Genomic DNA, 16,910 nt, shown 5'->3' on the forward strand with positions numbered 1-16,910 from the left:
TCAGTTGATGTTGGCCTTTAGATTTAACTAAACTATCTAACTGCATAAGATTGACTCTTGGAGTCAATAAGATTGGAGTTCTAAAAACCTGCTACCTTGTAGTGTCCTTGTTGTGATGACCAAAGAGTAGTTGGTGCTCACGTCCTGTATGTAAAATGACTGATGTTGTCCGGATTCACATTTGTAGGGATCAGTGTTGAGTTCCTGTGCTCACCACACTCTCAGAACCAAATGGAGAACATCACCTCATGTCTTCGTGCCCTGCAGGCCTTACTCGATGTGCCTTGGCCCCGTTCAAAAGTGGGCAATGACCAGGTACTTCAACATACAGTGCTCTTATCATTGAGTCTCCACTAATAGAAGATATAGCCCTTTAGGTTACGGTTCTTGTGTTCATCCTTCTAAATGTGGCATTGCCTACTGATAATGATCTTAAATGTGCTTCTTTGGTCTGTCTGGTTTCTTATTACCTCTTCTTGTCACTTGTGTCTGTGCTTTTGGCCTACTAGTTATTTTTGGCCTTTCTGGCTCTGTGTGTATTTGTTGTGTCTGCAGGCACTGTCTGTGGAGCTTCTCAGCGTGCTGCACAGGCTGATCGTGACACGTGAGTCCCCGGGGGTCCAGCTGGCTGTGCTGGAGCTGGTGCGGCAGGTGGTATGTGCAGCTCAGGAGCATGTCAGAGAGAAACGCCACAGCGCAGAAGGTAAGTGAAAGTCCTACATAGACAATATGTTCTATCGCCTTTTTCTGTCAGTGTACAGATTAAAGGAGCAGTTGGGCCAAAAAATACTAACATTACCTTGCAGTAGGCCTCAATTACCATTATGCGCATGATATTGTACCAGCTGTTGGCTACTATCTGGCTACTGTCACGGATAGCTGCGTGTGTTTTGTTGCTGTTTGTTAAGACTGTCTTTAGTTTTTTTGTCTCTCTTTGCTCTGTTTGTTCTGTTCAGTGGATGATGGTGCAGCTGAGAAGGAGACAGTACCAGAGTTTGGAGAGGGCCGAGACACGGGTGGCCTGGTCCCTGGGAAGTCTCTTGTGTTTGGAGCTCTGGAGCTTTGTCTCTGTATACTGGTCCGGAAGCTACCGCAGCTCAGTCCACGGCTAGCCGGCAGTCCCACTGGGCAGGGAGGCCTGCCCTGGTCCCTCAGCGTCAGTGACTGCAGGCTGGTCACTTCGGCTTTGGGGATCCTTTCAGAGCTGCCTTCCATTTGCTCGCCTGAGGGTAAGAGAGATGGACAAGAGAGACTTTTGGGGGGAAAAAAAAACTTGTCATCCGCATCCTGACATTGTAGTCCTAACAGATGTTCTACTATTTTCTAGATGAATATCTTAAACAAAAAATATGTTGCCTATTTAAATAAAATTAATCAGTAAAAATACTACATTGGAAGTAAGAGTCAACTGCCTTTTAGCAGGAGCCATGCATATTTATTTTACAACACAAATGCTATACTGGTATAGGTGTAACAACAACAATCAAATACAGTGCGAGTGCACTTACCTGGCTTATATTATTGACATCATAATATTGCAGCGCAGATCAGCCAGAATTAAAATAATAATTTGCCTGATGTCTAATTCTTCATTATGTCTTTTAGAGCAAAAATCTGCCATTACCAATTTTGGCTATGCATCTCCACAGTTAAGTGCTGGTATCACTCATAAAACATGAATGATTTGTGAATCTCCAATGTCGCATTTACAAATTCCACACAAGTCCAAAGAGTCCAGTAACTCAGCTCCATCTAGCTGGAAAAAAGAGTAGGCCAACAGATTAATATATACAGACACACACGTGCGCACACAGACACAATGGATATATTATACTGCTCCCAAGAATGCATCACGTAGTATAAAGGTATTTATGCTTGAAATTGGACACACTCGTTGTATAGTTCTGTTCTAAATGCATATTACTGACTTGAAGTGCCTGTACTGGCTGGTGGGTATGAATGATATGATACTGAGAATCACTGGTGTTTTGTCAGGCAGCGTGTCCGTGTTGCCCACTGTGCTGTATCTACTGCTTGGGGTGCTGAAGGAGCTAGTGAGGGGGTTTGTTGCAGCAAACAGAGGAATACTGGTATCTGGAGCCCTGCAAGCACTGCGCAATGTCTTGTCCTGTCCCATGAGCAGAGCTGAGAAGAGTCGTGCTGCATGGGTCGAGCTTCTGCGCTCTGCTCTCAGTACACTGCTGGAGTGCTGGGATACAGGTAACACACACACAGTCATCTCTCCCACTCTTCTCGTCACATATGAAATACATTACATTAATATATCTCAAATTGATGTTTGTCTTTGTGAACCTCAACTCACTGCTTAGTTGAAAACAGAAACTTGCTTCACAGAGCATAAGAACATTCAGTCCATTAGATCTGTTGTCGTTTGGCTTGTATAGATAAGATGGAGCCTGTTGTGGATGAGGAAACCTTGTTGACAGCACTCACCATCTTCCTGCTGTCTGCCAGTGCTGAGGTCATCACAGTGGAACCACTGCTGTCACTCTGTGTCTGCAAATTCCAAGCCAGCCTGGAGTCCAAGGACCCCATGGTGAGCAGAGCAGCATAGCTGCGGAGCACAGTAGATCAGTAGAGAATACAGCATTTCCTTAGGGAAAGTAACAAGGCATAGTTGTCAAATGCATTTTAGAAATAGTTTTCCTCAAGCGTTGTTTCTAAATGTTTCATGGAGTTTCAATTTATTTTTCCTGAGCAGTCAGTATACTGAAAGAAATGTGTAACTGTGTAAAGTGTGACCTTTTGTGATAATGTAATTAAAATGCAGAAAATCTACATTAATTAGCCAAAACATTATGACCACTTGCCTAATGCTGTTGGTCTTTTAAGTTCTGTAAGTTGCGAGGTAGGGCCGCCGCTGATAGAGTTGTAGCACATCCCACAGATGCTCATTGGGATTGAGATGTGGAAAATTTGGAGGCCAAGGCAACACCTTGAACTCTCATGTTCCTCAAACAATTCTTGAAGAATATATGCAGTGTGGCAGAGCGCATTGTCCTGCTGAAAGATGCCACTGGTATTGAATACCATTGCCATGATGGAGTAACCTGGTCTGATGTTTACCATCACTTTCTCAGGTAAATGACCATCTATGTGATGTAAAAAAAAAACAAAACAAAACAGGACTCATTGGGTGAGATGGCCTTTTTCCTTTGCTCTGAGGTCCAGTTCCAGTGCTTGCATGCCCATTGTAGGTGCTTCCAGCATTGGACAGGGTATAGCATGGGCAGATGCGCAGCCCAATGCGGTGTGATGTGTTGGGATACATTCCTCTGGTAATCATTAAAAATTTCTGTGACTTATGCCACAGTAGCCTTTCTGTCAGTGTGAACCAGATAGGTTTGCCTTTGTTGCCCTTATGCATTAATGAGCTTTGGACACTCAATACCCTGTCACCTGTTCATGTTTTTTTCCCTCTTGGACCACTGTCGGTAGGTATTTGCCATAGCTGACCAGGAGCACCCCACAAGCCTTGCCATTTTGGAAATGCTCTGACCCAGTTGTCTGGCCATAAGAATTTGTCCCTTGTCAGAGTCACTCAGGTCTTCATGCCTGCCCATTTCTCCTGCATCCAACATGTCAACTGCTACAAGAACTGACTGTTGTTTACCATGTAATATATACCAGGCATGTGCCATGTTAAGATCAAATCAATTATTTTAATTATTAATTATTTAATGATTTATTATTTAATTATTAGTTATCAGTTATTTGCTTCATCTCTGAGTGGTCATAATGGTTGGGCTCATTGGTGTACAATTCATATATTCATATATAATTATTTCATCACTTCTAATGTAGAATATCCACAGACTGTGTGTAGTTTATAGGTTTGGGGCATTTGATATCTTTTCCCTTACACACAGCTTTGGTTATTCCTCTCTAGTTGCTGAGCAGGAGTTACCAGTTGTTGGCATCAGTGTTTCAGGGCCCAACAGCAGTAGCTGGGCCATTTATCCAGGCATTGGGCAGACAATTAGTGGGTTATTTGCAGCAAGTGGAGAAGAATCGGCCTCAGACTGCTGCTGAGCTCCAGGCAGTGCAGGATGGAGTCGGAGCCATGGAGGCACTCGTGCTCGCCGCAGAGGAAACACACCGTCAGTATTTCTTTCATACATGGTGCTTGAGTTTAGTTCAATTAACAAAATAGATTTACCTTGTGTAGATTTGTCTGTCATTTGCCTCTGGGGGAGGGTTACTTGGATTTATGCATTGTAATTTGTATTCTAATTCCCAACTTGTCATATAAGCTTTCCAAAGTAGACATTAAAGGGAGAGTATGTACTATATTCAGTATATATTATACTATATTGTACAGTATCTCTACTGCTAAGTACATATGCATGCCCCTTGGACATGAAAATCAGAGGTCAGCTAAATGAGGCCAAACTACATGGTTATTCTGTGCCAAAGTCAAAACAATGACTAAACCCCAGGTACCACTCAAAAACATTGCCTTCAGATTGCATCATCAAGAAGTCAAATGCTGAGTGCATTCTCATGAATCACAGACATCTCAACAATACTGTGCACATTTGTTTTCACATCAGTTTGAGGGCAGACATAATATGACTTGGCCTCAAGGCCATAAGTAGTTCAACCAGTTAATTCAGAGCTTGTTCTTGGTTCTAGTAATTCGTGTTTCTTAGTTAAACCCTGTGACATGCATTCAAGCAAACTAGGGATTGACTTGTGTCTTGAAGGTTATGGATCATGTTAGATTGCCTGTATACTTTTATGGCTTTATTTCCTATTGGTTGCATGTTTTTGTCCTGGATAAGAGCATTTTTCAAATGGCTAGATGTGAATGCTAGTCAGTAGAGGGCAGATAGTAGGTCATATAGACAACATGTTGACCTTGAGAGAGCCCACAACAAACATTGTAAAAAAAAATTTTTTAGGCACGAATGTATTCCACTTAGATTCGCCTCAGATAGAATCCAGTCTACAACTCACATATACTCAGCTGTAAGAAGTAATTAGTTAACATGGCATAGATTACAGCTGCGTAATTTTGAAAAGTTAACACCTCTTACCTTAAGCTCCTTCTTATACTGTAGCTCACAGAGCAGCACTGCTAAAGGGACACATCCAAGAGGACTGGGCACATCTTCAGACATGTGATCCAAACAGAGCACGACAACAAAAGTACTGTACTATATTGATGATGTTTTTTTTAACTTCTTTCCTAATGTAGAAAAACAATGTTTGCTGCCTCATTTATTTAAAACAAGACCAGTGTTAGGTTTTGACCAGTGTTCTCACCTGTCTGCTCAGCAAAGTAGTTTGACAGCAAGCTAAATGTGGCACTGTCAGACTCTTACAAGTGATTAGTAACTGCCCTGATGACACATTTTCATTGTAAATGTTCATACAAGGTAGGTGGGACAACGTTTCTTTGGTGACTGCTTTATTAATAATGACTGACTGCCTCACTTTGTTTAACTGGGGGTGCCAGAAGGGTGGCCATGCTTCATGCAAGGGTAGCACTGGCATTCCCTGACCACACTTTGGCTTTCCCCCTGCATTCTGTACTTTGTCAAGATCGTCAAAAAGTATGCATTTATACATCTTGTATTTTTTTTTAAAAGATATTGGTGTTGGTGCAGGTTCCCAGCTGGTGACTATACTTTTACCCATCCTGGTCTCCTTCCTGCTGGACGAGAACACTTTGGCCTCAGCACCTGCAGCTTCCCGCTCTCTGCACGAGTCTGCTCTGCGAGACCTGATGCGTATTGGGCCCCAGCATTCTGCTGTCTTCAAAACGCTCATGGCCTCCGCCCCCCACATGAAGGCCCGACTAGAAGCAGCCATTAAGGGCAACCAGGAGAGTGTGAGCGCCAAAGCTACACCACCTCAGGTTTCTGGCAAGCACATCCCCAGCATCCAGCTGAAAACCAACTTCCTGTAAATCTTAGAAGTTTTTAGGGCAGACATAAAGATGTTATTTTAATTTATCCTGGTTTTAAGACAGTAAGTTATTACAGTAGTCATACGTTAATATTCATTCTAAAACTATTAACCTCTATGAGGAACTTAATTAAAATGAAGCTAGTGAAGATTTTTTTTTTTTTTTTGGAAAGAGAATACAGACTGCATTGAGAATGAGGAACCTGTTGTGGTGAGTAAGGAATACACTGTGTTTAAAAATGTAGTTCTTACCTGCAAATGAACTTCATGTGGCTTTTATATTTATCATCAATTTAATTTGTAATACTAAATACCTCAGTAAATATTAAATCCACTTCTCTCACTCAGTCAGGCAGAAGATAACTGGTTGTGAGAAGTGTCTGTGTTTGTGTTAGCCTACGATTTCCCAGTTCTTTTTCTGGAGGCTGTCAGCATTGTACATTTTAGTGTTTCCCTGCCATTATACACCACTTTTGAAAAGTTTAAATGCCTCTTAATGAATTCATGGGTTGAGTCAGGTGTCTCAGAGCAAGGAAAAACACAAAATGCAGTACATGACTAGGATTAAGAAAAACTGTTTTAGCTCATGTAGGTTAGCTGAACCTCATTAACTCACAGCTTGCCACTATAACCTGATCCATAACTACACATTTTTAACTCACTACAGAACAAACAACTTCACTGAGAGCTCACTGAAAGCATTGTTTGACATTAAACTACTGCATGTAATTTACAGGTAATCCTGAAATGCACTTCATGTTTTTTTTTTCCCTAGAGACAGTGCTAGTACTAGTAGAATTCTTGAGCATTACAGATATGGTCCCTGTTGCAAATGCATGAAAAATTACAGCCTTATATTTGCATTTCTGCATTACATTGCTCTACAACTCCTTTTGTAAGTCACTGCACTGATACCTGCAGTGCAACTTCGTATATATAGTCAGACATGGTGTTATGCTATTCATTTAATACTTAATGATGCATGGAAAGCTGATCACATTTCACAGGTTTTAACATGTTCTGCACTGCTGATTATTGGCTAGAATGATATTTAAGGTAATGGATACTACCTAAAGGGGATACAATTATATAAGGTTGTATTCAATTTACAATTATAATATGTTTCTGATGATATCAGGATACAGTGAGAACAGATCTGTTATAACATAGATGGTACTGAAGAGACTTTATTGCACAAACTGGGGAACTGTAACATTTGAACTGATTGTTGTGGTTTAATTTTTTTTTTTCTTTTTCAGTATTTTTAGGCATCAGGTGCTGCTTCCAGCTGTTTCACTTTGTTGGCACTTTTTCTGCAGTAAAGATGTAAATTAATACTGTATTTGTAACCATACCACATATTTTGTATTCTGTAAAGTGCACAAAATCATAGGGCAAAATTAACAGTTATTTTGTGAATAAATGTTGCAGAATAAATATCTTCTGTCAAGAATAAAGCGGCTCTGTCATTTCCACTTCATTTTTGGGTTACTTGCTAACTGCTGCTGTTATTTGATGCTGTATGAGCCCACTATATTCCTAAGACTAAAGAGGACAAACAGCCCCACATAATATCACGGTTTTACAGAAATATGGGTCCAGATCCCATACAAGCTGGAGGGTAACAGTGGCAGGAAAACCTCTCCAAGAAAGAGCCTGAGGGGGAAAAACAGTCAGAGGAAGGCTCAAAAGTATGCATTTATACATCTTGTATTTTTTTAAAAAGATATTGGTGTTGGTGCAGGTTCCCAGCTGATAACTGTACTTTTACCCATCCTGGTCTCCTTCCTGCTGGACGAGAACACTTTGGCCTCAGCACCTGTGGCTTCCCGCTCTCTGCACGAGTCTGCTCTGCGAGATCTGATGCGTATTGGGCCCCAGCATTCTGCTGTCTTCAAAACGCTCATGGCCTCCGCCCCCCACATGAAGGCCCGACTAGAAGCAGCCATTAAGGGCAACCAGGAGCGCGTGAGCGCCAAAGCTACACCAACTCAGGTCTCTGGCAAGCACATCCCCAGCATCCAGCTTAAACTTCCTGTAAATCTTAGAAGTTTTTAGGGCAGACATAAAGATGTTATTTTAATTTATCCTGGTTTTAAGGCAGTCAGTTATTACAGTAGTCATACGTTAATATTCATTCTAAAACTATTAACCTCTATGAGGAACTTAATTAAAATGAAGCTAGTGAAGATTTTGGAAAGAGAATACAGACTTTGCATTGAGAATGAGGAACCTGTTGTGGTGAGTAAGTTTACACTGTGTTTAAAAATGTAGTTCTCACCTACAAATGAACTTCATGTGGCTTTTATATTTATCATCATTTTAGTTTGTAATAGTAAATACTTAAGTAAATATTCAATCCACATCCAAATACAAGCTGGAGGGTGACAGTGGCAGGAAAAACTCCCCAAGAAAGAGCCTGAGAGGAAAGAACAGTCAGAGGAACCAAGGCTTAAATGGGAAACCATCTTCCTCTGGTCAAGACCGGATAGTGGAGTCACAAAACAAGTAGTAGTTCACACGTGAGGCCCTCATATCAAACATAAGACCTGTGAGATAAGCCAGTGACTACTTGACTAAAAATCTGTCAGGGAAAAAAAAATTCTGGCAGACAACAGATTAAATATATTAAGGATATTAGATATGAGAACATGGTGGGTAATAAATTCAATATGATGCAGGACAACAAAATACAGATTAAGAGTTAATGCAGGATTCGTAGTCCTGAAGCTCATTATAAATCATGATTGATTTTCAAGAAGGATGTCATAAAACATTTGCTAAAATACTGAGGCATCCAGGTGAGGCTTTATATTGCAGCAAGAGGGTGAACAGTAAATGCAAGTGGCTCTAAACTCATCAAGCAACATTATATCAAATAGCAGAAGCACATGTACAGCAAGCTTAGCTGTAAGAGTTTAAAGAAAAAGAGAGCCAGAAAGTACCACAGGGATGTCAGTATATCCTGGACATCAGTAACCCTCCACCATCAACAAACCTATGTGAGTGTATGAGACTGGCAGGATGACAGCACCAACATCTCAGTTTGCCTGAATTGTCCATGAAATTCCAAATCTACTAATACTAAGACTGAACACTAACAACACTAATGTTTTATAATCAACGTGGAATTTGACAGGGAACAATCTAGTATTGCTAAAATACGGATAATATTGTCAACTTTGTGGTGCTTGTAAGCACTCTGGCTGCTGAATTGTGGTGTAAATGAAGCTTCTTTAGGAACCTACTTGGACATCCAAACAGCAAGGCATTACAGTATAGTATGCATGAATCATTTCTCCACTACACTTTCATATACATGATCTATTTTTTATAACTTACATAATAGTTTCTTAAGACGAATTTTACCTATAGTATGTGCATCAAATGACATTAGACTCAATCTAATAACCTTTGAACTAAGTAAAGAACCTGTTTTGTCTAAATTAAGTAGTAGTACATTACTCAACATCCAGTCTTTTATGGCCTTTACACAGTTCTTGGTGTGATTAAGTTGGTGTTTATCAATTTAATGTTCAGTTGTGTCATCAGCAAAGCAAGAGATTCTAGTGTTTCCAGTGTCAGTATATGTACCCAGTGTCAATATACATTATGGAAATAGCAGTGGTCCTATAACATATCTGTGTAGGACACCATACTTCACTTTTGTACATACAAAGAATTCATCATTTTCATTTATAAACTGATAGCAGTCTCTCATGTAGGATCTGAAAAAGGTTACTGTCATTTCTGTGGTCAACCACAATCCTTCACAGTTAAAAGTAGTTAATATTTTTAACTAATAATTAGTTGCATGACCTATGGTAACCCAATTCTAGTGTTTGTTACAAAAAGCTCAAAAAGAGCTTTTTTTTGTCTCTGACCAGATGCTGTTTCTCATCAAACAGTGGTGTAAGTGAACCCCAAGTGTTTGTGATTTGACTAGACCAGAGGCTTTCGCCTGGAAAGCCACTCAAGTGTTTTGCTGTCATGGATGTGCCATCTAATTGTAGTTTTAGAGACTCTGTGATGCTCCAGTTAGCGGAGATGAACGTGCATGGAAGCGAACACAAGTGTATTCTGTCCCCACAGACTGTGAAGAATATGATTTCAGAGGCAAACCTTTGTGCAAGCATCACTGGTCAACATTTGCAGCAAGTTGTCACATCCCAAGATATATCTGTCATATCTGTCTAAAAACCTTCCAATAGTGAAAATTGGTATTTTCAAATGTGAAGCTATTTTAACAGCCACTGACTGATTTACAAGGGTTAACAACCTTTTGTTTAATTTCATTTGTCCATTTTCTGATCTTCCCCAAGTTGCAGCATGACTAAGGGTCTACAAATGGCCTCATATTTTCACCCCCACTGAAATAAGAAATCCACTTTTTCACGGGGTGCCAGTAATTGCAACAAGTGAGGCAAACTTATATGGATGTGTCTTGTTTTCTGAATAATTTTACCTTGCTAAAAAAAATGTAAATTGAAAGTTAGGTTTTCAGTGTAAGATTAAGCTGATAAACATGTTTCCATTGCTTTCTCTCTCGTTTTACCTGCCAGTAATTCCGGATAGAAACAGCCAATCAGATATGATCTGAACCAGGAGACTGCCATTGCGGTCCACCCCTGTAATACACAATGGAAATTAGGCTGAAAGCGTAAGACAGACATCGTAAAACTTTTCATGTCACTATTTACATAATGTTATTCTTCCGGCGATTGAATATTAAATCAAGCTCTGTACTAAATAAATGGCAAACCAGTAATAATCCTGAATAAATTAGAAAAAAATAAACAACAGACTGGATTGTCAGTTTCACTGAATCGAATGTCCGATTCAACTAGTTGATTCATAGCCCAAATCAACCTAATTCACAAATCCTTCATATACAAAGAGATTCGATTCAATGAAAGAACTTGATGTCGCTTTTGCATCTTCTGAAAGTATAAAGCATATGATACAAACATATAACAGAAAGAGGAAGCCAGTTACAGTCTACAGAGAGAAATTGTGAGTGAATGTATAAGTTATTTTTAATAACTTACAATAATATGGCGTCGGAACATTAAGTTAAATTCTAAAACTTATATTAGTCTAAGTGTATTAGAAGTTGTGGGGGTAAATGACGTGTAGATGATCCAAATAAGTTTGATTCAGTTGGATTTGTGAATCGGTTCGAACGATTTAATAAAAAGAACCGGTTCAGAAGAACTAGTCGTCATGAGTCGGACAGCGATAGTTTTCAGCTCGACAGCGCTCCATTTCGGTCCGAATCGCCTCCCCATTCACTGTGACCTCTACGCGTGTATATAAAAGAAAGGGGATGAAGACTCATTAACTATTTTTAGTCCGCCAACTGCTGCGTTCGGGATTTAATTTAACAACACTTGTTATTCTTCTCCCTCAGCGTCTGCTGAAAGACGGTGAGTGTTTTTTTATTCTCTCGGTTCTTAGGCCGCAAGTTTCCTGCGAGCTCCGGCTGACAGAAGCGCCGAGGCCTCCGGCTTCGCGTAGAACTTCACGCTCCGGGATCTTTTGGTAAACACTAGGCCGTGTTTGTTCGGCTTAAGCATTTATACTGATATACTGATGTTGTCACCTTCGTCAAATGAGATAATTTAAACCATAGTCTCTTATTTATGTATATATTAGGGTTTGTTGAACCGGCGTCGCCGTAGTTATGGTAGCATGATGTTTTTAAGAGGCCGGTGGACGTTAACCCTACAAGGTAGCTAGCTAACGTTAGCTTGCGACGTACGGCTAGCTTCGTTAGCTAGCAACCTTGTGGGAGTTAATCTTAATTAAGACCGTTTATCGAAGGAAATAGTATACAGGTATTTTGCTGAACGTCTGCTAGTTTGGAAAAGAACAAATTGTGACCACTAAAACTAAAATCTAAACAACGAGGGTTAGCTAGTTTGCTTGCATTAGCAAAGGCCGGCGCGGCGTCGAGTAATATTCGCTAAGTTGGTTAACTCGATTGTTGGCTTGGAATATTTAACAGATTGAACAGTGTTTTTAGTTAGTGTTTTGTTTTCTTATTAGTTTTAGACACGTAATTCGCTGTTTAATCTTAGAATCTTAATTTTAACCAGGTTTAATGTACGCTGGGTTACCGTTAGCTAGCTAACATTTCTGTATCAAGTGTCAATCGTTTGCTAGTCTGAACTGGCAGCTATCAGTACTAACATTGTATTAATTCAGCTAAGCTGTGTTGCTACGCATGGCTGGCTTTTTCTAAAAGAGACGTTTGGGCTTTTTCACCCTTCCCTAACCTATCTTGCGGCCACAATAAAGTCAAACGTTCTAACTAAACAGCTCTGTGTCCAACTTACTCGCACTCGGTCTGATTGTAGGGTGAAGTAACTTATTGGATGAACCAAGTAAAGTTAGCCGGCAGTGCCAAGCTGTTCATAACTAACGTGAAGTTAGCTAGCTCGCTAATGTTGACGTTACCTGATTACACATTCAACAGCGTGACCTAATTTTAGGTCGTTACATATTTGTTGAACGACAGCTCTTCCCGTCTGTTAAACTCAGGCTGTTTAAAGACTACAGAAATATTATAGTACACAAGTTACAGTGGCCTGTTTACTTAAGGCTTCTCTGGGAGAAAGTCGTGGCATGTTAAGCTGATATGATGACAGCGGCTGCAATCAAGTCGCTAAGTGACTCAACGAGCTGGCTGATGGTGACATGGGCCAGAGGGCTGACGTAACTTGGATATTAATTTGAGGTAGTTAACATACTTTAGATCCGATTTGCAGAGCTTACTTTGAATCTGTCGTTCACCCATTAGACAGTTATGAGGTACTGAACATTTAGGTTACCTGTCTTGTAACAAGTTAGTGCTAGAATTCGTGCGTCCTGCCTATATGATAGTCGTTCTCACCCACAACAAGTGGGTGTCTTGGTTCTACTTTGCCACTGTGTTTAAAAATGCGTTCATTTTTGAGTTGACATTTCAGACTTGGTGTTCTTGTAATATTTTTTAGACTAGCAGTATACTGCTTATTAAATGATTTGTAAAAATGAAATTTCCTACAAACAGTACAATTATTCATTACTATGTCAAATGCCAAGATCTTTACATACCTTATTTTTAAAGTATGTAGATGTCAATATGTAGATTCTGAAATGTTGCTTTCTAAGGAAGAAAGGAATCTTTTTAGTCTTATGATGATGCTCTGAGTCCTATTTTAACCATGTTTTTTGTGTGTGTGAGTGTGTGTGCGCGTGCGTGTTTTGCTCAGTAAATATTAGCTTCTGGGAAATTCTCTGAAGAATTGTTGCTTTCATTGAGATCTAATGTATGACAGTGTCAGCTGGTGTAAAAACAATTTATGAATGAGCTGCCAGTATTTTAGTTTATTAAAGCAGCTGGTGAAGTTTTATCTAGTATCTGAAGTTCTGAAGAAAAATGAACCCCACAATTGTGTGATTGGATTTGCCGTTAGCATTTTGGCCGAACTGATTGCAGTTTGGTCGACCTATGAAGTGACACAGCCACAAAATGAGTCTGGTGAGACAGTAGGCCCCTCACACCCTAATATGGAGCTCAGAATTGGAATATATTAAGGGCTCAAGCAAACATAGGCCTGTCCTGACCAATTTCACTAGAAATTCTTTTACTAGAAAGATTCTTAATGTCAGTTGGTTCTTTTTCACAGTGTTTTTGCTGTTTGACACCATGTTCTGGTTGGTTTTGCCCCCCAAAAAAAACGATACTGTAGTTAATGATTTAAACATTACAGAAATGTGGGAGTTGAGGTTGTGTTAAAGGTAATTGACAGTGTTTTCAGGACTGGAAATGGCACACACATGTCAGCGACAGTATGAATTTCAGATTATGGCACAATATCCAAGTTCAGTTTTCTTCTCCTTTAGGGAAAGGTAAAAGGCTGATGAGCACTGCATTTTCTTTTTAAACTGACTGCTTTCATTACATTGCACATGGTGCACCTTTTTGTTTTACCAATTAAAGGTTCTGATTAACAATATATTTGAAGGCTCTTTTTTGAAAACTCAGTCAGCCCTAAGAACTTTGAGATGATCTGCCAATGCTCATGAACTGAGAAATCTTTTTTTTTAAATGAATAAATCTGATTTTGTCCATTCCCCTCAGGGTGAAGAATTCATGAGCCAACAGGAGGACCAGTGATTGCCCCCATTCTTTTCTCCTGTTACTGGCGGATGCTGTGACTGGGTGTTGGGTGGACAGGGTAGCAGCGCGTCATGGCGGACGTGGACCCAGACACACTGCTGGAGTGGCTGCAGATGGGGCAGGGCGACGAGCGCGACATGCAGCTCATCGCCCTGGAGCAGCTCTGCATGCTACTACTCATGTCAGATAATGTTGACCGCTGCTTTGAAACGTGAGTCTAAAGAAAATCTAATCATGAGCGTGTTGTATACTTTTGTATATTAGCTGTGAATTGTGTTGTGTGGGTTCCTTCCAGAGGAGAACAGGAAGTAGGATGATGTATTGTTAACGTGGGGTTCGTGAAAGACAGAACTACTCATGCAGCTGGCTAACGCTTGTCTCTAGCTACTCAGAGTGTCAAAGATGTACCTTGGACATCCATCTCTCTCTCTCTCTCTCTCTCTGTCTGTCTGTCTGTCTGTCTGTCAGTCATTGTCTCTCATTCTCATTGATACTGTGCCCCCAGGTGTCCTCCACGGACGTTTCTTCCAGCCCTGTGCAAGATCTTCTTGGATGAAAGCGCCCCTGACAATGTTCTGGAGGTGACTGCCAGAGCCATCACCTATTACCTGGATGTGTCGGCTGAGTGCACGCGCAGGATTGTTGGGGTGGATGGGGCCATCAAGGCCCTCTGCAACCGATTGGTGGTGGTGGAACTCAACAATAGGACCAGCAGAGATCTGGCTGAGCAGTGTGTAAAGGTACTGCTCTCTCGACCTATGCTGAACGGATGGTTTGTTTACTTGGTTCGCTTGCTGTTCTTTCATGTTGGGGTGGGGATTCCTAGTGACACCTGGATACGACCCCCTTGCATTGCAAGTGAGAAGTGACCATAACTTCGGCAGCATCATAACTCCTGACCCCTGATTAGCTGTGAGGCAGTGTTTTGAGGTTTTTGAACAGTGAGTGAGAGTTGAGGAATGCAGCTACCGAAATAACTGACAATAGAGGGGATTTAAAAGTCTTTACAGCTTGTAGTATTTTTGCACCTGTTAAGTGATTCAGGATGAAGTTTTACAAATTATTCTGTATTTTCTCTGCTCCTACCTACAAAATAACAACTGAAGTTGAACTATCCCTGTACGTATTAGTTAACATTAGTGACTTTCCCTCAGTTGGGGCGGGGGGGGGGTGTACAAATTAATTAATTTGCACTACTGTCTGTTAAAAAATTATTGGAAAGAAACATAGACTTATGCATTTGGATGGGTTTTTTTGGTTTGGTTTTTTTTGCCTTTTTTTCCCCACTGTACTGAACCATGATGCCCATACCGCAGTGTGAAATGAACCATGAATTCTGTGTATCATTACACTCCTAATTGTAATGTATGAGTTTATTGTAGTTTGCCTTCCGTTCTTCTAGAACACTAAACAACTAAGTGTATTAATCCAATTATAGAGAGCATGTAAACAGTCTGTTGTATGAACTGCTAGGGAGGCTCTAATCTCTCCTCCCCCCTTCCGATACTTGATTCCTGAGCTACCAATGTTTAGATTGCCAATGGTAGCTACATTTATCTAACTAGAACTAACTCTAACTTTAGTGTTATGTCCGTACCGCACTATATATCAGATTGTCAGTCACTGCTGGGGTCCAGTAAATATTACCGTTCTGCCTGCTAGTGTCCATGCTAGGGGTGGGAATCTCTAGGCACCTCACGATTCAATTTGATTATGATTCTGAGGGCTGCAATGCGATTATAAAATGATTATCGATGCATCTTGATACATCTTTTTTTCTAAACAGGTTTTCTGTTTTCTCACTGTGTGAGGACTTAGTACTTTCAAAGCAAAGTATTTGTAATGATCCATAACGAATTTACTTCTAATATCTTTTATTAATAAAACAAATGGAAGTGATGTGGCAAGTGAACTGGAAGGCTCTCAATTACTGCTCTTGTTTGGAGCACATGAGGTGCTGGCTGCCACTCATCTGCGATAAAATGCAGTTACGGTGACATAAGACTCTGTGGCAATGGATGTCAACGCAGCACATGTTCAGTTTTGGTCTTGTTGTAGAGAGCGGGGAGTCACTGTGTCAGTAAAATATCTTTGAGACGAGACACTGTATCTCGGCTCCAAAGTGTCCAAGGCAGCGCAGAAGCCCTGCTTCTCAACGACTGGGAACAGACGCAAATCCTTGGCATAAAATAAAAATTTTAATTGCCCCCGAGTTGGGTGGAAGCTTTGACGTTGCTTGCTCGTTGGTCCTCTGGTTGGCAGCAGGTACATCGGTAGGAAAACGGGTGGAAGCATGTAATATGGTTTCTCATGTTTGTCGTTTCCAAAATAGTTTAGTGTGACAACTTGCATATAGTGTGGCTCTTATTCAGGTCCCTTTTTCTCTGGCGTGCAGACTGCAGGTCACCTAGCAACGCAGTCTCGCCTAGCTAGTAGCTAACGAAAAGGCAAAGAGACATTTAAGACGAACATTTGGAGACAAATGGACTTATTCGCATTTATAAGCAACGCAGTTGGTTTCCTGGTACCTTAAATCTGCAACGAGAGACTGTCAAACACTAAAAAGTTGCGAAGATGAAGTCAGCTTCTCTTTCTGATTTTCCCTTTTCACCTTAAATGGTGCCACATTTACCTTCGGCGCCTCAGTTAGAATTTAAGGTGAAACGGGAAAGTTCAGGAAGAAGCTGGCGAATGAGAAGCGACTTCAGCCTTGTAAAACAGCCGAAAGCTGAAAGACAAGAAGAAACTATTCAACTTTTGAGGAAAAGTTTTCTGGCTGAGATTGAAGAAAATTGGCTATAGCTTAAAG

General features: G+C 40.6%; 2 protein-coding genes across 11 annotated transcripts in view; both read left to right on the forward strand.

Annotated features, from left to right (window-relative positions):
• heatr5a (HEAT repeat containing 5a) overlaps positions 1 to 7,387 on the forward strand; it is a 45,690-nt gene extending 38,303 nt beyond the window's left edge. For 3 of the 5 annotated variants that reach the window (XM_036593022.1, XM_036593024.1, XM_036593025.1), the window contains 7 exons: positions 188 to 315; positions 556 to 703; positions 957 to 1,229; positions 1,996 to 2,220; positions 2,406 to 2,557; positions 3,911 to 4,121; positions 5,616 to 7,387. In XM_036593022.1, coding sequence (XP_036448915.1) covers positions 188 to 315; positions 556 to 703; positions 957 to 1,229; positions 1,996 to 2,220; positions 2,406 to 2,557; positions 3,911 to 4,121; positions 5,616 to 5,935 — 1,457 coding nt within the window. In that variant the 3' untranslated portion in view covers positions 5,936 to 7,387. The remainder of the gene's footprint in view (positions 1 to 187; positions 316 to 555; positions 704 to 956; positions 1,230 to 1,995; positions 2,221 to 2,405; positions 2,558 to 3,910; positions 4,122 to 5,615) is intronic. The other 2 variants (XM_036593023.1, XM_036593026.1) reach the window with 1 other exon arrangement.
• A 3,753-nt stretch (positions 7,388 to 11,140) lies between these two features.
• The window catches only part of hectd1 (HECT domain containing 1), a 32,082-nt gene continuing 26,312 nt past the window's right edge, over positions 11,141 to 16,910 (forward strand). For all 6 annotated transcript variants that reach the window (XM_036592971.1, XM_036592974.1, XM_036592972.1 and 3 more), the window contains exons 1-3: positions 11,141 to 11,360; positions 14,063 to 14,312; positions 14,607 to 14,841. In XM_036592971.1, the coding sequence (XP_036448864.1) occupies positions 14,173 to 14,312; positions 14,607 to 14,841 (375 nt within the window). In that variant the 5' untranslated portion in view covers positions 11,141 to 11,360; positions 14,063 to 14,172. The remainder of the gene's footprint in view (positions 11,361 to 14,062; positions 14,313 to 14,606; positions 14,842 to 16,910) is intronic.

The sequence above is a fragment of the Colossoma macropomum genome, unplaced genomic scaffold, assembly GCF_904425465.1.
Source record: "Colossoma macropomum unplaced genomic scaffold, Colossoma_macropomum, whole genome shotgun sequence".
Taxonomy (NCBI): domain Eukaryota; kingdom Metazoa; phylum Chordata; class Actinopteri; order Characiformes; family Serrasalmidae; genus Colossoma; species Colossoma macropomum.